This window comes from the organism of the source record quoted next, unplaced genomic scaffold (genome assembly GCF_019419815.1).
Source record: "Pyrus x bretschneideri cultivar Hongxiangsu unplaced genomic scaffold, Pyrus_bretschneideri_v1 Contig1, whole genome shotgun sequence".
NCBI lineage: Eukaryota > Viridiplantae > Streptophyta > Magnoliopsida > Rosales > Rosaceae > Pyrus > Pyrus x bretschneideri.
In genome coordinates, this window is record NW_025999390.1 from 15702259 (window position 1) to 15717301 (window position 15043).

General features: G+C 36.8%; 1 protein-coding gene across 7 annotated transcripts; it reads right to left on the reverse strand.

Annotated features, from left to right (window-relative positions):
* Nucleotides 1–674: 674 nt before the first annotated feature.
* Nucleotides 675–5705, reverse strand: LOC103966722 (NAC domain-containing protein 37). 7 transcript variants are annotated; one of them, XM_048588789.1, is made up of 6 exons: nucleotides 5545–5692; nucleotides 4806–4858; nucleotides 4585–4664; nucleotides 3231–3426; nucleotides 2657–2928; nucleotides 675–1540 (listed from the first exon to the last, which is right to left on the reverse strand). In XM_048588789.1, the coding sequence occupies exons 4-6, from the start codon at nucleotides 3394–3396 to the stop codon at nucleotides 947–949; spliced, it is 1032 nt and encodes a 343-aa protein (XP_048444746.1). In that variant the 5' UTR covers nucleotides 3397–3426; nucleotides 4585–4664; nucleotides 4806–4858; nucleotides 5545–5692; the 3' UTR covers nucleotides 675–946. The 7 variants fall into 7 exon arrangements, with proteins under 7 accessions (XP_048444746.1, XP_048444748.1, XP_048444737.1 ...); XM_048588791.1 differs by lacking the exon at nucleotides 4806–4858; XM_048588780.1 differs by lacking the exon at nucleotides 5545–5692 and having other exon boundaries at nucleotides 4806–5511.
* Nucleotides 5706–15043: the final 9338 nt, after the last annotated feature.

Genomic DNA, 15043 nt, shown 5'->3' on the forward strand with positions numbered 1-15043 from the left:
AGCGCAAGCATGGAGAGGTCTTGTTCAAAATTAAACAATATCATCTAATTTTACTATAAGCTGAAATGTTATTCCATAATTTATTGTTCAAAATCAAAGATGATAAATAAATTAGGAAATGATTTTCACTTCTACACATTTTCGTTAATTTTCTATATCTTTGATTCCCTTTTTTTTTACTCAGGCCAAAAACAAAGAGAGTTGTAGGGTGAGAAAATGGGGTGTGCAAATCATTTCCTTAGTATTTTTTTTTCTTTTATACAACGATATATTTACAGTAAGGGGCTAAGAAAATAAATTAAAATCGAATTCGCCATTAATAATATTTGATCATTAAATCTCATTTACATATAAAAAGGAATACCACTTGGTAGTAGTACTAAGTAAAATAATTTTTCTAACAATTTATCGTATACGTAGAGATGATGGTGTTCACTATCCATCAACACCATGGCCTGTATGTATATTACCTTAATCGGTATTGTTTAACCTTTTCCTTTTGGGTTTATCCTCAATTAATTGAGTTGTTGACCAATTAGAAACATTTTTTGTTTTTGTGATGCGGGGAGGAATTGTAAGATAGCTGAAATTGTTGTGTAGTATTGGAATTGTTACTTCATACAATAATTCGACTATGTTATTGCACGTAATCATAAATGTGTCCACTGTCCCTATATAATAATAGGTAATAAGTTGATTTTATTATGTAAATGTGTTTCAATACCATACAAATTTTTTCGCGAGATGTACTCATAGTTACATATATAAAACCTTGTGTGTGTGAATGTGTGTTAGCGGTGTGCAAAAGAGAGAGAAATCCACTCGCAAGCATATTTTTACAAAAATATGTCTTAGGATCGACATTCATCAACCCTTATACCATTTTTAATACCTACGTGCGTACCAATAAAATTACCTTCCCCCAAGTGTTGTCCCTCTTGCTTCATTATTTTTCAAATATGCATATCCCAATATCACAGTCAGGACTCGAATTCAGGAACCCATTTAACTTGTTCTCCACTTGATCATCATCATCCCTAGCACTACTACTCTGCAACAACAACAATGACATATCTGATTCATCATGTGCACCAAAGCTTGCCTCTCCATCACCTTCATACCTCTCCTCTTGACTTAGCTGTGAAGCCACAAACTTGTCCAGAGCCCTCCAGTCAGTAACCTTCTCGGCATTGTTGCACCCTCGAATACTTTGCTCGTCTTCTAACTCGGTATTGTTCTCATAGATAAGAGACATTGAGGTCGGCCGCTTTATTAAGGGAAGAGACGGGCTCTCAAGCTGAGGAAGCTGGACAAACGGATCAGAGTGCAGGAAGTTCAAACTATCAGCTTCTGTCTCTTGCTTGCACATGAAATTCTGGCTTAAAAAGCTCTGGGGCTGCCTCATATAATCCGTTGGATCAGCGACGGAAGTGAGACCGTTAAGTTCTTCGTAGAAGTAGCTTGAGTCCCAGCCTTCAATGCTTTTGTTTTGGCTACTGATTCTCTTCTTGAATGCTCTGCATACCACCCATCCTTCTTCCTGCAAAAACTTAACCAAATTACTTATTTGTAAGTGAAATGAGACAAAAATAATTAATTATCCGATTTCGATTATTTAATTCTTAATCATTTTTTTGGTGGAAACTGGAAAGAGGTTGATAGGGTCAATGTTTCTGTAGGGCAAAAGTGAAAATTTTCCTTTTTTACCTTTATACATATACATGCATTTTCTTTAATTAGCTTTTGCAGTTTTCTTTCTGTTTGGTAGAGAGAGATAGTAACTTGATGTCAATCTAAGGGTAATGGCCATGCATGAGAAATGGATGTTTACTTTTTGACAAACTGAAAGCCAAGGTTGGAAGATGAATTGGCAGAAAGCAAATTAAAACATGCTTTTGAAGGCTTTAACTTTTGACTTTGATGTGTTGGTGGAAGTGAGAGTGCATACATAAGTGGTCTACGAGTTACGCATGCAAATTTAGTCTACGAGTTACGCATGCAAATTATGTGAGATTGTTCTACTATTCCCTTTAGAAAATCTGTTAGTTTCTGCTTTTTTAGAATTGCATTACACAAAAATCTACACATCCATATTGCACTTGTTTCTCCATAAACTTTTGTACAAAAGTAGACCAGAGAACAACATTCAAAACTCGACTTCGTAACAAAACAAAAAACAAAAGGATCAACAGTTCGAACATCGATCCTTCCTCCATTGACCTTCTTTGTAACACAAATGGGCCGGTAATAAAAGAAATTTGTAAAATATTTTATAGGTGTACGTTAGCTGGAAAAACTATAGGTCTCATAGGTCTCATACGAAGAAGTCATGAGAGGCTACTATCACATCTTCTACGATCGAGCATGGAAAGATAAAGTGTTGTCATTGACATTTTAGTCTATAAAGTGATGGTATGCCAAACTCGATACATTGTACAATTTTATGCTCAAATATTTAAGAACCAAATAATCAACCTAAGTATTAGCTAGGTCAACAAGTGCTGTTCGAATTCCTTGACATGGTGACCTTGAAAACAGGTTCAAAGTTTAGGTTTTACTCTGTGTGTGTGTGTGTGTGTGAGAGAGAGAGAGAGAGAGAGAGAGAGAGAGAGAGAGAGAGAGATGGTGATGATGATGATGGGTTTTGATCACTTGCCTGCGGAGGTCCATTTTCGTCAGATTCGAGCCTGTATTCGTGCATGATCCAATCAGTCTTCTGTCCATTTGGAGCCCTTCCTTTGTAGAAGACGAGGGTTTTCCTCATCCCGATCAGTTTTGCCTTATCATATACTGATTTGTCTCGACCCGTTGCCTTCCAAAACCCAGCCATGGTTGCTCTGTTGGTCCTTGTCCCAGTTGGATACTTCTTGTCTTTGTGGCTAAAGAAGTACCACTCGTTCTGCTCTTCATACCCGATCCGACATCTCTCTGTCCATTAATGCCAATAAGATCATCAAGATCCATGTTATGTAAACCAAACGTTAATTAATTACAAATGTAATGCAGCAGGTAAGGTGGATTAGTATGTATTTGGCACCAACCCATCAATGCGCAAAATAGTACACAAGGTTAGAGCTAGTATGAGGTTATATATACAAAGAAGAAGAAAAAAAAAAAAAAAAAATTAGGAAACATCCACTTGATGAGAGCCAAAAACCCTAATTAGCATGATCCGGTAAATGATCAAGGGATGAAACCCGAACAATGCACTATTAGTTCGTGTGTAGTACCTTGAAGATCCCATGGTTCGATTCTGTAGAGATCAATGTCTCTGATGACATCAAGATCGATCTTCTGGGAGGCAACTTTCTTTCTAAGATAGTACCCGACGAGCTCTTCATCCGTCGGATGAAAGCGGAAACCAGGTGGGACAGTAGACTCGATTGACTCCATCATAGCGCAGTTGGTAGTTTGTACTGTTTACTACTGCATCAAATTCATCACCACTGCCATTAGTACCCACCACCACACCAACTTAATCAATGAGAACTTATAAGTAGAGCTAGCTAGCTAGAGAAAATGAAAACTCGGAAGAAAACGTTAAAAAAAGTGCCAACACATAGCTTTAATTGTTAAAAGGTAGAAGAAGAAAATGAAAAATGTAAACAACAGGAAAATGAAGACTCAGAGAATTAAAAAGGTGACAAGTGTTATCAGAGACAATCATCAGCTCATTTGGTGGTGAGCAACCCCACCATTTCTGGTTTGATCAGGGAATTATAATTATAAAAGCGTGTTACAAACAAATTAGTAAAATAATACTTTTAATTGGTTAATTAATTACCACAGAAACAGAGATTCGGAGACGATAAAGTAATTTAATTTTTGCTTAGGTTAAAAGGAATAATATAGAAAAGGAAACCATGAGAGTTTGGTTTTGATAAAAAACGAAGAGGAAGTTGGAGCTTGCTATTTGTTCAGAGGTGAAATGGGGGATCTCAAGAAACGGACTAGTAGAGGTTTGTGCTAATGATGTTGTCTTGTGCTGGTGAATGGTAGAAATGATGCATCAGAACGGGGTTTTCTATTATAATAACACTATTAACTTAATAATTAACTTTTGTAGACCCAAATATATATATATATATATATATATAGACACACACACACATACTCTAAAGATCAAAAACAAAAAATAGTTTTTTCTTTTGTACGTTGAGGTGTCACTAATGGTAAAGAAAAGAAAATAACAAAAGTTTTAACCATGCTCTAGTATATAATATGCCCTGAATGAGTGTTGAATATATAACCAAGAATTTATTGTCAAGAATTTAATAGCCACGGATATCGATGTATTGTATACATAAATACATACTAAAAAAATCTCAAAATTAAGAGGACATTTGAATTTGGGAGTTGCAAAAACAGAAAGGGAGGATGACGTGATCACAATTAAGCATGCGTTTCTCGAAAGGGAAAAGGGTTCGGAAACAAAAAGATGGAGGACGACAGCGTTTGATTGGATCAAGCCTGCTAAGAGAAAAGGTTAACAAAAAGAGAAAAAGAGAGACCACAAACTCTATTCTGAGTCTCTGAGTGTGAGACTAGAGACTATTTCATACTGCAGAAACGGGGGATTCTGACCTTCTTGTCTGTTTGTCCAGAATTGCCGTGGCAAATATCTGACCCCTTTTTCCTTGATAGACTAGTACTCAGCAAAAATGCTGCTGACCCATACCATACATACAAAAAAAGAACAAATTAATTAAGAGCATGCATGCATTTACAACATCATTAGTGTTCTCTTGTTAATTAAACTCCATCAAGATGAGCTTAATCCATGTGTTTAAATAGTTAATCCTGACCTTAAACTCCAGGTTTGTATCTTCCTCTTCTTTTCCTCTTTCTAGCTTAGACTCTACAAGTTCTCAACAAATAGATAGATCATGAGTAAAATGCCACTTTGATGGGTGCCTCTTTAAAGGACAAAGCTAGTGCCTTCAACTAGCTAGGTCAAGAAATCAATAGATCAGAATCATTTAATTTTTCATGATGAGAGAAATGATTCAAATTTTCTCATCGGGTAGTGTAGAGACCAAGTCTTGACCGAACAACCAGTATAATAGGTGTCGGCCGGAGGACTTGTTGCTCGAGTGGTGGAGAGTATTTATCTCTGAATCCGAAATCAGAGATTGGATTCACCTTCCTGAGATCGATTCCCTCTTCCTCTTTGGCCTCTGGGGTTCTTAACAAAAAAAGAAAAGAAGAAGAGAATGAAAGAAAAGTTTGTGAAAGGATCAAGAAGAAACCCTATATACCTATACATATAACTGCTGGGAAATGGATCTTATATACATATATTCTTCTTTGGAAATTGGGATCAATATGCATTTGGATAGATTGATGGATGAGAGGGAGAGAGAGGCCTTCTACTGATCACCTCCGTCGTCTTAATTACCAAGAACAAGCAGAGAAGATCATATATATTCCTACTTGTTGAGAATGACTAATAAGACGCTGGCTATACATACGCGTTTTGTAAATGTTTAAGGAATTTTCCATTCAAATACAGACTAATTTAGTTAAATAAACAATTAAACTTACCTGATCAACTTTTGGTGTTGGTGTAATTACTCGTTAAAAGACAGAAAGCAACGAAGAAGAAGAAGAAGACAAATTCAAGTAGTAGTAGTAGAACTCCGTTGAACAACAACAGCAGAAAATAAATAAAATTTGAGAGAGAGAGAGAGAGAGAGAGAGAGAGAGAGTTTTAAGAAAGAAATTCCGTTAGGAGAGGAGAGATGGAGACAATATAAAAGGGAAGGGGAGGGAGGGGAAGGATTGCTCGATTGCGCATGGGTTGATGGTTGTCCCCAGTACTTGACGTCACTCCCCTAGCTTCCTACACAAACTCCCTTTTTTCTTCTTTACTTTCTTTCCGTCCATATTCTCTTCTCACCATTTTTAATTAATTTACAAGCTTAGCTTGTTTCCCAAGTTTAAAAGGCAACTTCCTTTGATGAATTCTTAAATATTTTTTTTTTTTGCACAGTTAAAAAAAATTACAAAAGGATCAACAAAGAATCGTTAAAAAGGATTACAAAAGGATCAACAAAGAATCGTTGAACTGTGGAAAATGAATCCAATATTGATAGGAGAAGGGATCTCGTATGAACTTATAAGGATTCGAGCTATTTTTTATTTTGTCAATTGGTTTAATGATTTGGTGGTTTAATGGTTGGGGATGGAGGGTATGGTGAGGTAGGGAGGAGGAATTTAGTTTTGGGTTTTCTAGGAGGATAATGTTAGACCAAATATTTAACTCAATTTGCAAACCAAATGATGTGTTACCAATAGGAAAAAAAAAACACGGCAATCAACATTTAAATAATAATTCAATCATCAACAACCATATCATTTAATTTACAATATTTGGTTTAAAAAATTGGTCTCCTTATAATTACCCTTTTTGGAATCTGTTGTGCGGGAGAGATTTTTCAGTGTGCTCGGAATACGAGGTGTACACTACGTGTCATTATATAAGTAGTGAGATACTTGTGTTAAAAAATTAACAATTTAAAAATAAAACTTCTCACCATTTATATAATAACACGTGATGTATTCTATCTGTGTTCCGGGCACAGCAAAAAAAATTTCGTTGTGCTAGATAGGAAAAAGAGAAGAGGAAAGAGAGAAAAGCAATGGGGGATGAGGTTGTTTTTTTTTAAATATTTTTTAGTTTAGAAGTTTTGGAAATATTTTTATTTATCTAAGAATATTAATAATAAATTTACATGCTCTTGTCTTTGCTCTTATCCAATAAATGGAGTTGCACAAAGATAAGTACTATTCCAAGTGAATAGTAAAGGCAAGTTAACTACCTTGCCCTTAGCTTCCCTAAACGGGAAAAAGAGAAATGGGATTTTGTATGGGCAAATCCCCCATACAAATCATAATATTCCTTAACTATGACTTTAGCAGGAAAATTGCTAAACTAGATATAAGACTGGTTGTAAATTAAAGTGCCCAATTCAAATATTTATAGCAAATATGTGGCCGAACTTTGAATGGTTATAGTTGAAACTCATCAATTTTTTTCCTTTCTAAATATTCACTTAATCAAGGCATTTTTTCTTTTTAAATACATATATATATATATATATATATATTTCTTGTTAATTCCTCTTTTTATACAAGCAATAGCGAGATACTCCATTGATGGTATCACTGACTGACTGGAGCAAACGATGCAAAATTTTCATGGTAAAAGCGGAGATCAATTCTTACTTTTTAGTCCAATTCAATTTCGAAGAAAATTGGACTTAAATAAACTTTGAAAAATATATATTTCCCCATATATTTGTTACATGACGAAACTATATCACTTACTATTTAATTAAAATATTTAATAAATCAAACGATTTCAATTGTAAATATTGAAACTACAACCCTTTTAAGTGCAATGTCCTCAACACTACATGGATACATGTAGTTTGACCCTTTTTGTTTTGCCATATGGTATGTTTTAAGGTGGGAAGATTTTGGGGAATTGGTTTAAGGAATCTATCAAACGGAGCAGTTACTTAAATGAGGAGATTTAAATGCACAAGTGGGCAATGAAACAGGCAACAAAGGTTTTCATAGTGGCCGTAGTTTTGGGGAGAGAAACGAGGAGGGCGAAGCCATTTTGGATTTTGCAATGGCATACAATCTTTTTCTAGCCAATACTGTCTTTAAGAAGAGAGAAGAACATGTGATCACCTACAAGAGTGGGTCATCAAAAACACAAATAGATTTCTTTTTAATGAGGAAGGGGGATCATATCAATTGTAAAGATTGCAAAGTTATACCGAGAGAGAGCCTGGCTAACCAACATCGCATGTTGGTGAATTCGTACATATCAAAAGAGATAGAAGAAAGAACAAGACCATAAATTGTCCAAGAACTAGATGGTAGAATCTAAAAGGAGAAAAACAAGTCACTTTCAAAGTGAAAGTACTTGCTCAATGCATTTGGGATACAAAGAGGAACGCTAGCCAAATGTGGGATTATATGGCTAGTTTTACTTGAAAAATTATAAACGTAATATTAAGAAAGTCCAACGGTTTTGCTCACATCGAAGTGGAATGAGGAGGTATAGGAAAATGTTAAGGCTAAGAAAGAGTGTTGTAAATCCTTATCCAAGGATAGAAACCGGCGAAAACTGTGAGAGGTATAAAATAGCGGAAAAGGAGCAAAAAAAGCCTTGAGAGAAGCGAAGCTAGCGGCTTTTGATGATATATAAGCGATTAGATACCAAAGAAGATGAGTTGGATATCTATAAATTGGCTAGAGTAAGAGAAAGGAAGACAATAGACTTAAACCAAGTAACGTGCATCAAATATGAGAATGAAAATGTTCTAGCTACGTAGAATGCGGTTAAAGATAGATAGAGAGCTTATTTTGATAATCTTTTCAATGAAGGACATGAAAGGGGTACTTTGTTGGGTGAGTTGAGTAACTTGGGAGAGTGTAGAAATGATTGTTTCTACTGCTAAATCTAGAAAGTGGAAGTGGTTGTAACTTTGAAAAAAATGAAGCATGGAAAAGCAGTGGGTCTCGACAATATACCGATCGAAATGTGGAGATCTTGGGAGAGATAGATATAGCATGGCTCACAAACTTTTTCGATAAGATTTTGAAAAATGAAGAAGATGCCAAATGGGCGGCGAAAAATCACTTTGGTGCCTATTTACAAGAATAAGGGCGACATACAAAATTGCATGAATTATAGGTGTACTAAGTTAATGAGTCATAAATGAAGCTTTGAGAGAAAGTAATTGAGCATAGACTATGGCAAGAGACACGAGTCTCAGACAATCAATTCGGTTCATGCTAGGACACTCAACTATAAATGCAATCTATCTATTACGGAGATCGCTGAAATGATGTAGAAATATGCATAAGGATTTGTAAATGGTCTTTATAGATTTGAAAAAAGTGTATGATAAGGTCCCATGAGAAATTCTTTGGATGATTCTAGAGAAGAAAGGAGTATGAGTAGTATATATCAAAGCAATAAAGGATATGTATGATGTAGCAAAGACTGCAGTACGACTTGTGAAGGACAAATTGAAAGTCTTCCCATAACCATAAGGTTAAACCAAGGTTAAGCTTTAAGTCCTTACATTTTTGCATTGACATGAATGAGTTAATGAGACATATTCAAGATGATATCCTTTGGTGTATGTTATTTCACAGATGATGTAGTGTTGATAGATGAAACACAGGAAGGAGTAAATGAGAAGCTTAATCTTTTGCGGGAATCTAAGAGTCTCCTTCTCTTAACCTTTGGCGGGAATCTAAAAGTCTCCTTCTAAGTTTGTCAAGGCAGAGTATATGAAGTGCAAGTTGAGTCCAAATGAGATAGCTAGGGGTAAGGATTGTAGACCAATGTCAAAGAGTGAACGCTTTCATTATCTTGGATCTATCTTGCAAAGAACAGAGAATTGGATAAGAATCTCAACCATAGAATACAAGTTAGATGAATGAAGTAGAAGATCATGCATCAGGTGTGTTGTGCGACCAACGAATACCACTAAAGCTTAAGGAATTTTTTTTATAGGATCGCAATAAGGTCATCAATGCTTTATGGTCTAGGTCAAGCATCAACAAGCGCATAAAATGAGTGTAGCGGAAGATTTGGAAAGAGATTCTAAGAAAAAGATACATAGTACTTGAAGCTAATGGAAGACTTGGCATAAAACCAAGCTCAATAACGTATTAGGATTCATAAAGCTAACCTCACTTAATGAAATAAGAATTTGTTGTTGACGATGGTTATTCATCAAAACCCAAAGAATTTAATTGTTCTTGTCGGCTAAGTCTTTACATGGAGCCCTATGGATTTAGCTATAGTTATTTACAAATGAAACTCACTAATCACTCGTGAGGTGCAATGATCTTTACTATCAATTAAAGAATTGATCATGATCGTGGTGTGTTGTGGTGTTGTTACTGTCTCGTTTTGCCGTGACTACTATCTTCCTCCTCATCTCATGGACCCTCCCCCCACTCTGAAAGCTTCATGTTATCCATCCATTGCTGCTGCTGCTGCTTCTTCAGCTTGTCGTAAAAAAATCCTATTACTTAATTTCGTTTTCAAAGTTCAAATATTCTGACTGACGTACACATGCCACACGTTCGCCCTATTTTCACGAATCTGGATCCTCGCCAGATCCTCTTTGTGAGAATTCTGAGGATCTGTGAATCGTGTCTGTTCATTGTACATCGTGCGGTCAGAAATTATTTTAAATATTTTTATTTAAAATTAAACACAAACAGGACCTGATAAAAACTGACAGCACGATGTATAATGAACAGACACAATTCACGGATCCCCAGAATCTTTACCAAAAGGATCCGGACAGGATGCTGTTGGTATTTTCACAACCTTGCACCATGTGTTGCCGCCAAATAAACGAGACGTTTCGGCTCGGCTCCCTCTCCACTCAAATGGCTTCGTAATCATAAAGAAGCTGCATGCATATTCACCAAAAACTCCTCTAGGCTCGAGTGTGAGTAATATTGGAAAGACAGCAATAACATTCATTCTATTCTCTATGTGGAGCACCTTATTTACTTCTTGCTATTGACGCATTATACAAATTTTATAAAAAGTTCATTCCAATAAAAAATTGTTTAGATATATATATATATATATATATGTATATAACAAATAAACAAATGTTATGACATATGTTCTAATCAATATTGTAATTGTGTAAATCCTAAGTAGAGATAGAATATAAATCATTTGGGATGTAGAAGATCTTTCCTAAAAGATTTTGTATTACTTGGAAAGCAAATTTCTCTCATCCTTAGTACTATAAATAAAAGCACAAGGGTTGGGGAATGAACACACAATTCCTCAAGCCTATTCTCCACTCTCTTTCTCTCTATGCCGCACCCCTCAGTTAAATATAGGCCACAACACGTTATCAGCACGCTCTTCACACTGTGCTAAAGAGAATTTATTTGTCTTCAATCAAGAGAGTGTTACGTTTCAATTATTTTTAATTAATCAAATTTTGATTTTATTGAATTCATATACTTTTATTAATTCAATTTTATTTTTCTTATGCTAAATGTGATACAAGCTTTGGAGATGGAAAGCCGACATTGAAGAAATATTTCTGCATCAAACTAGTTCACCAATATCATCACGCAATCAGGTTCTTCCAAAACAACGGTTTTTATCTCGATATTTTTGTAGCCCTGATAGCATGAACATTCATCATAATGCATAACCCAACTTTACGTTTTTAGAAATTTAGATTCTACATAAATTATTTCTGCATTATATATTGCATGAAATTCTATATAGATTAGTATTAAATTATATATGCATATAATTGAATCTGAAAAAAAAAATTAGGGTTTTAAACCTAAACGATCCACGACTTCAAGCCACCTAACCCTAAGCAACCAAGCTGCTAGCCTGCCAGGCTAGCAGCTTGCGCCGCTGGAGCCAAGCCAACTTGCGAGGCAAGCCACGGAGCCATGATGGCTCTTGCACCCAGAACCCACCTCGACACTTTCCACGGCATCGCCACCAGCAAAACTAACTTAAGCATGGCCAGCAGTCATGCCCATACATCGTGGCTACCACCCTGACGACCTGAAGCCATCCCTATCTTGGTTTTTGGCAGAGATTCACATGAATCTCACTGGATTTTTGAAAAATTGTTTTTCAAATCTGAGGGTTACCTAGGTTCATAGACATCTAGCTCTTCATCACTATGTTGTTGGCCTAGTTCCTCTGTTGGAATCCGACTTTCGTTGATGGTCCCAACCTTAAACATAACCGTAAAAAGCGGTGGTAATGGTCTTCCTTTTCGGCAACCACTCCCAGCGACGTTAGAGTGTTCTTTGGTCCAGTATGAGCCTAAATTGGGCTTCGTTTTTCCTTTGGCTCACAGCAACAACCCTTTGGGATTCTCCCAGGGTCTGCCTGCAGTAGCCCAGCCCACTGTCGTTGGCCTTTTTTCTTCGTTTAGCCTATGATGCCAAAAGCCCAACCCTGGGCCTCTATCTCATTGGGCTTACATTTTGCAGCCCACACATGTGTAAGACAGGGCTTGCAGCCCTTACTCCCCCTGGCTCGGCCCGCATCTTTCCCAGCCCAATATTGGGCCTGGGCCTTTTTTTTTTTTTTTTAACAGCCTCATGTGGGCTTTAGTTGAATTTTGGACCTGAAACTCCATACTTTTAGGGCTGTTTCACTTAACTTTTAAATAATGGGTCATGAAGCTACCCACTATTAATATATTTGCTTTCAATTGCTATATATTATGTCTTGTATATATTGTGTTTGTTTACAGGTACTATGAACCTAAAGTTTATAATTTAGAACCTGAATTTCGGAAAAGTGCCATAGAAAACTTGAAGTTTCTTAACGCGCAACACTCATGTTGAGACCCAAAGTTCTCCATGCTTAAATCTGTTTAAACCAAACCATGTCTTAGAACCTGAATGTTCTAACTTTGATGTTTATGGAAATTTTATTTCTTAAAACACCAATCACATTCTTGTTTCCTCCATTCAGCGTATTGTCGAACTGTAACAAGTTCGATTTCACTGATTTGGAAGTTTCGAACAAGAAACTACTTTGTGGAAACAAGACGTGACATCCCATTTGACTAAGACTAGTTGTGAAATCATTGTAGCCAGTTATGGTGTGGAATAGCTGAATAATCCTCCGCCTAATCTTTATTCAAAGACTTATGCCTGAAACATATCAAATGGAAGTACTTTACTTCCGAGGACTCAATGGCTCCTTGACTCACTATGACCGTTTCACATCATGGAAAGATGAATTCTTGCCCGAAGCAAAACATGATTGAAACCATTACGTTCATGAATAGGTACAATTCTAAAGTTTATATTCAATCGAATTTTGATTAAAAGAAAATCTTTCTCGCCTTTCTATATCTAAATTGCTCATGAAGTAGCAGTATAAAGAGTAGAAGTTTACCAAATTCTCGGATCTGATTACTACCACACTTGTGAGAGAATGGTACCCCAGCAATTCAGCTGGGAGATACCAAATGGTATCGACCCAGTCTCGGTAGGTGGTGCCCTGCTTCGGCAGTGCATCCCTCATTCGACAGGGATGCATTGACATGCATTCTTTACTTCGACAGAGATACATTGAAGGGAATGCTCTGTTTCGGCAGAGGTGCATTGAACGGTACTGCTCTGCTTTGGCAGAGACCCACCGAACAGACCCTTCCAGCTTCGACTGGAACCTATCGAACATACCATTCTAGCTTCGGCTGGAGCCTGCCGAACCCAAGTTTGGGTTTGTCTCTTTCTCACAATCCTAATGCGAGTTTATTTTACAACATATGGTAGAATTAGGCCTGCCAAGAGGTGGTATCATACCCGAAGTATGATCCTTGGCACCTAAGACCTAAAAACTTCAAGAATACGGGATAGTATTCCCGAACCTCAACCATTGGTGGCTCAGATTAACAAGCTCAGGGCTCACCGCCTTGATTATCTGATCACATTTATTTGATTGGATAAGTTGGAGAATTTACATTGAAAACTTTCGATGAATATTGCATGTCAGTTGGATTTTTTGAAGTTGAACATCCAGTACCCTATGTTCATACCCAGAACGACCCAGCAGAATCATTCATTAAACGCCTTCAAATGATTGCGTGATCGCTTGGTCATACGTACCAAGTTCCCAATCTCGGCTTGGGGCCATGCAATATTACAAGCAACCATGTTGGTTTGCCTGAGGCACGTCACGACCCAACCTTATAAAGTGCGTGTCAGTTGGTTACCAGATACGAACCCGACATATCGTATCTACGTGTCTTTGGTTGTGCAGTCTATGTGCCATTTTGCGCCGCCCTTACGTACAAAAGAAAGAAAGAAAAAAGATATTCAGGGAAGGATGAAAATCTATGTCGGTTATGATTCTCATTCTAATATTCGTTTCTTAAAACTTTTTAACATGCGATCTCTTTACCTCTCATTTTGCGGATTGTCACTTTATGAGACAATCTTCCTGGCATTAGAGGGAGATAAGAACGTCAACGTTCCTACAAAACGATGTGAATTATCGTAGACGTCCCCACTATATTTCATCTTGATCCCAATCTAGATCGTCAAAGTATAACCAGACACTTCCTCTTATCTAATAAAAAGTGACGAGATCACATATACTAGCTGTAAATGTGCTTGCAAAGATATGTACCGAATGTATGATGGACCTTTGTCCTAAAAGCAGCAACGCCACTACTGTGGCCGACCCTCGTACATTGGTGGCTAGCCAATCAATCTGTCATACGCCAGAAGTGTGGCAAATCACTCGGTTCGAGGATTCATTTCCCTAAAATTGGAGGAACATGGCATGAACGAATCCGCCCCTATATCGTTGTCTCAATCCTTTTCATCTCATGAGATTAAATCCGGATTACTGCCGAGACCTGAAGTTCTTGGTCTAGTGTACTAGTTTTGATGAGATATGGAGTTGGAATGAGATTATCATAGATGATGTTTCGTTTATATTGTAACTACCGACATAAATGAAAAACGACGATAACGAACCACATTCCGTTGATTAATCTCAACGTAGAACTAATTGGTCAACTAGAATAATTAATCCATGTGATTGATTGCAACATTATAAACGTGGTTGTAGTATTTCTGGGATCCTGATATGAAACATACATGGAGTTTCCAAATGACTTACATGTACTGATTTAAATAGTTCTAGACCACAAGAACATTTTTTTGGTTCTCAAGAGGCTTTCACTTTACAGATGCAGAACTATCCGGGTGGATGTGGTATACCTATCTAAGTGAATATATGTTATGTCTGAGTATACCTTGATTGTCCATACGCTAGATGTAAATGAGACTTTTACGAAGGGTATGGAGCATAAGGTTCCATATTGGAACGTGAGGCAACCATATCTAAGTACCATTGGCATTTGTTGTACTTAGTTCAATGCACTAGAATCAGACATCTTATGTGCTGATAATCTTTTGGCATAAAGCAGCACTGTGCTTACACGCCACCACCAAATTTGGTGTTAAAGACGTT

Coding starts and splice junctions, on each gene's coding strand:
- LOC103966722 (XM_009379917.3), bottom strand. CDS start 3,396: ATGATGGAGTCAATCGAGTCTACTGTCCCACCTGGTTTCCGCTTTCAT. Junction 2,929..3,230: donor CGAACCATGGGATCTTCAAG/GTACTACACACG, acceptor ATTAATGGACAG/AGAGATGTCGGATCGGGTAT. Junction 1,541..2,656: donor ACGAAAATGGACCTCCGCAG/GCAAGTGATCAA, acceptor AAGTTTTTGCAG/GAAGAAGGATGGGTGGTATG.